General features: G+C 37.2%; 1 protein-coding gene across 1 annotated transcript in view; it reads left to right on the top strand.

The window, feature by feature from the left end:
• Nucleotides 1-2068, top strand: part of GTPBP10 (GTP-binding protein 10 (putative)) — a 32409-nt gene extending 30341 nt beyond the window's left edge. The window contains 1 exon segment of the mRNA XM_006878256.1: nt 1758-2068. Within this exon segment, the coding sequence (XP_006878318.1) occupies nt 1758-2068 (311 nt within the window).
• Nucleotides 2069-2202: the final 134 nt, after the last annotated feature.

Genomic DNA, 2202 nt, shown 5'->3' with positions numbered 1-2202 from the left:
GGTAGAAATCTCCAATTTCATCATCATTGGCCTTAGTGCTTGATGCATAAATCTGAATAATAGTGATTTTAAATGGTCTTCCTTGTAAGTATATGGAAATCATCTTATCCCAGACAGTGTATACTTGAAGATAGATCGTTAAATGTTCTTTTTGATGATGGATGTAATCCCATTCTCCTTGAATTTGTTGTTCCCAGCCTAGTAAACCATATGATTGTTAGACTCAAAATGGCCAGTACCAGTCCGTTTGAGTTCACTAATGTCTAGGATATCGATCTTTATACATTCCATTTCACTTTTGACATCTTCCGATTTTCTAGATTCATACTTTGTACATTACATTCCATATTCCAATTATTAATGGATGTTTACAGCTGTTTTTCCTCGAGTTGTGCTCCATTAGCAAACGAAGGTCCAGAAAACTTTATTCTATTCGCATCATTATGGTCAACTCTACTTTGAGGAAGTAACTCTTCCCCTGTCGTATTTGAGTGCTTTCCAACCTGAGAGCCTCCCTTGATGGTTCCTAATTAGGCTTTCTGAACTTTATTGGACATATTCTTCTGCTAGTCCTATTGTTTTCATTTTCTGGCACTATGATCTGACCATGTTTCACTGCTATTCATAAGGTTTTCAGTGAGTAAACATTCAGAAGTTGTCTACCTCTCCTTTGTCCTAGTCTGTCTTATTTTAGAAGGTATACTAGAACCTTCCACCATGGGTGACTATGGTATTTTAAATAACAGTGGCGCATAGCTTCCAGCATTATAGCAATATACACACCACCTGAGTACAACAAACTGACAAAAGTGGTTCTGATTCGTAGCAACCCAGATAGGGTTTCTGAGGGTGAAAATGTTTTGGGAAGCAGAAACCCTCATCTTTTCCTCATGGAGCTTCTGGTAATATCGAACCTCCAACCTTGTGGTTTTCAGTTTAGTGCTTAGTCTATGGTGCCACCGCACTCCAAGGCAAGGTAGAGTTTCCCAAATTATAAGTAGTTTCTTTTATTTTCTCATAGAAATATTCTTTTAAAGATTCTATGTTGGTTTACTACATGGACCAAAAAGAAAGCAAAATTTATTGCTTTTATAAGTAAATCATCTTCTGATTTATCTTTTTACTCTTACTTTTGTTTGGAATATCAACAATGGTTTGCTCAGCACCTACCATGTATCCTTGGGTGATACAAACAACTAATACAGTAAACCACTGACTGAAAGGTTGAAACTTCCAAGTTTACCCAGAGCCACCTCAGAATACAAAGACTGACGATCTACTTCCAAAATCAGCCATTGAAAACCTGTGGAGCACCATCTGACACAGATGGGGTCACGGTCACCATGGGGCATAATCAACAACTGGTGGTGGTGTAGTGGATCATCTGCCAAGAACCTTGTCATTGTCACTGTCATTGTTAAGTGCCGTTGAGTTGGTTACAACTCATAGCGACCCTGTATAGGGTTTCCAAGGCTTTAAACCTTTACTGGAGCGGAAAGCCTCATCTTTGACCTGCAGAGCAGCTGACAGGCTTGTCCCTTGGACCATGTCATTCACAGTCCAGTGCTTACTTAGTGTATGGAGCCACTGCGTTCCATTGTCACTGATGAGTGAAAACCAGAGGTTCTGAGAATCTATGAGAATTTATTAAAAGAGAAGGAAAAAAGGAATTAAAAATGCTGTTTTAGTTTGCATGCTTCACTTTGAAATCTTGCTTTGAAAGGCAATGAAAATTAGCTTTTTGTTCTTTGTTTCAGATTTTCTGCACTTGCTTGAAAAAAGCATGATTCCACAGACAACTATGGAGTTCCAACATGTCATTCCAATCTCTGCAATTACTGGAGAAGGAATTGAAGATTTAAAAAACTGTATAAGAAAGTCACTGGATGAACAAGCCAACCAGGAGAACAGTGCATACCATAAGAAACAGTTGCTTAATTTAAGACTATCCAATACTGCATCATATAGCGAACCACGGTCAAGTCATGCTATTACTAGTTCCTGAATGGAATTTAAATCTATTCAAAATGGTATGAATTTATTGGTTGTAATTTTTAACTTTTCATAGACATGTAGTTTGTGAACATTATTGTTCGTCTTCTGATATATATGGTCAATCACTTAAGAACAGTACCTTTTTATGCTGATTTCACAATGAAAACAATAAACTCATTTAAAAATAAGTTTATGTACATTTGTGGT

Source organism: Chrysochloris asiatica, unplaced genomic scaffold, assembly GCF_000296735.1.
Source record: "Chrysochloris asiatica unplaced genomic scaffold, ChrAsi1.0 scaffold00010, whole genome shotgun sequence".
Taxonomy (NCBI): Eukaryota; Metazoa; Chordata; class Mammalia; order Afrosoricida; family Chrysochloridae; genus Chrysochloris; species Chrysochloris asiatica.
This window is presented reverse-complemented; position numbering and strand designations above follow the sequence as displayed.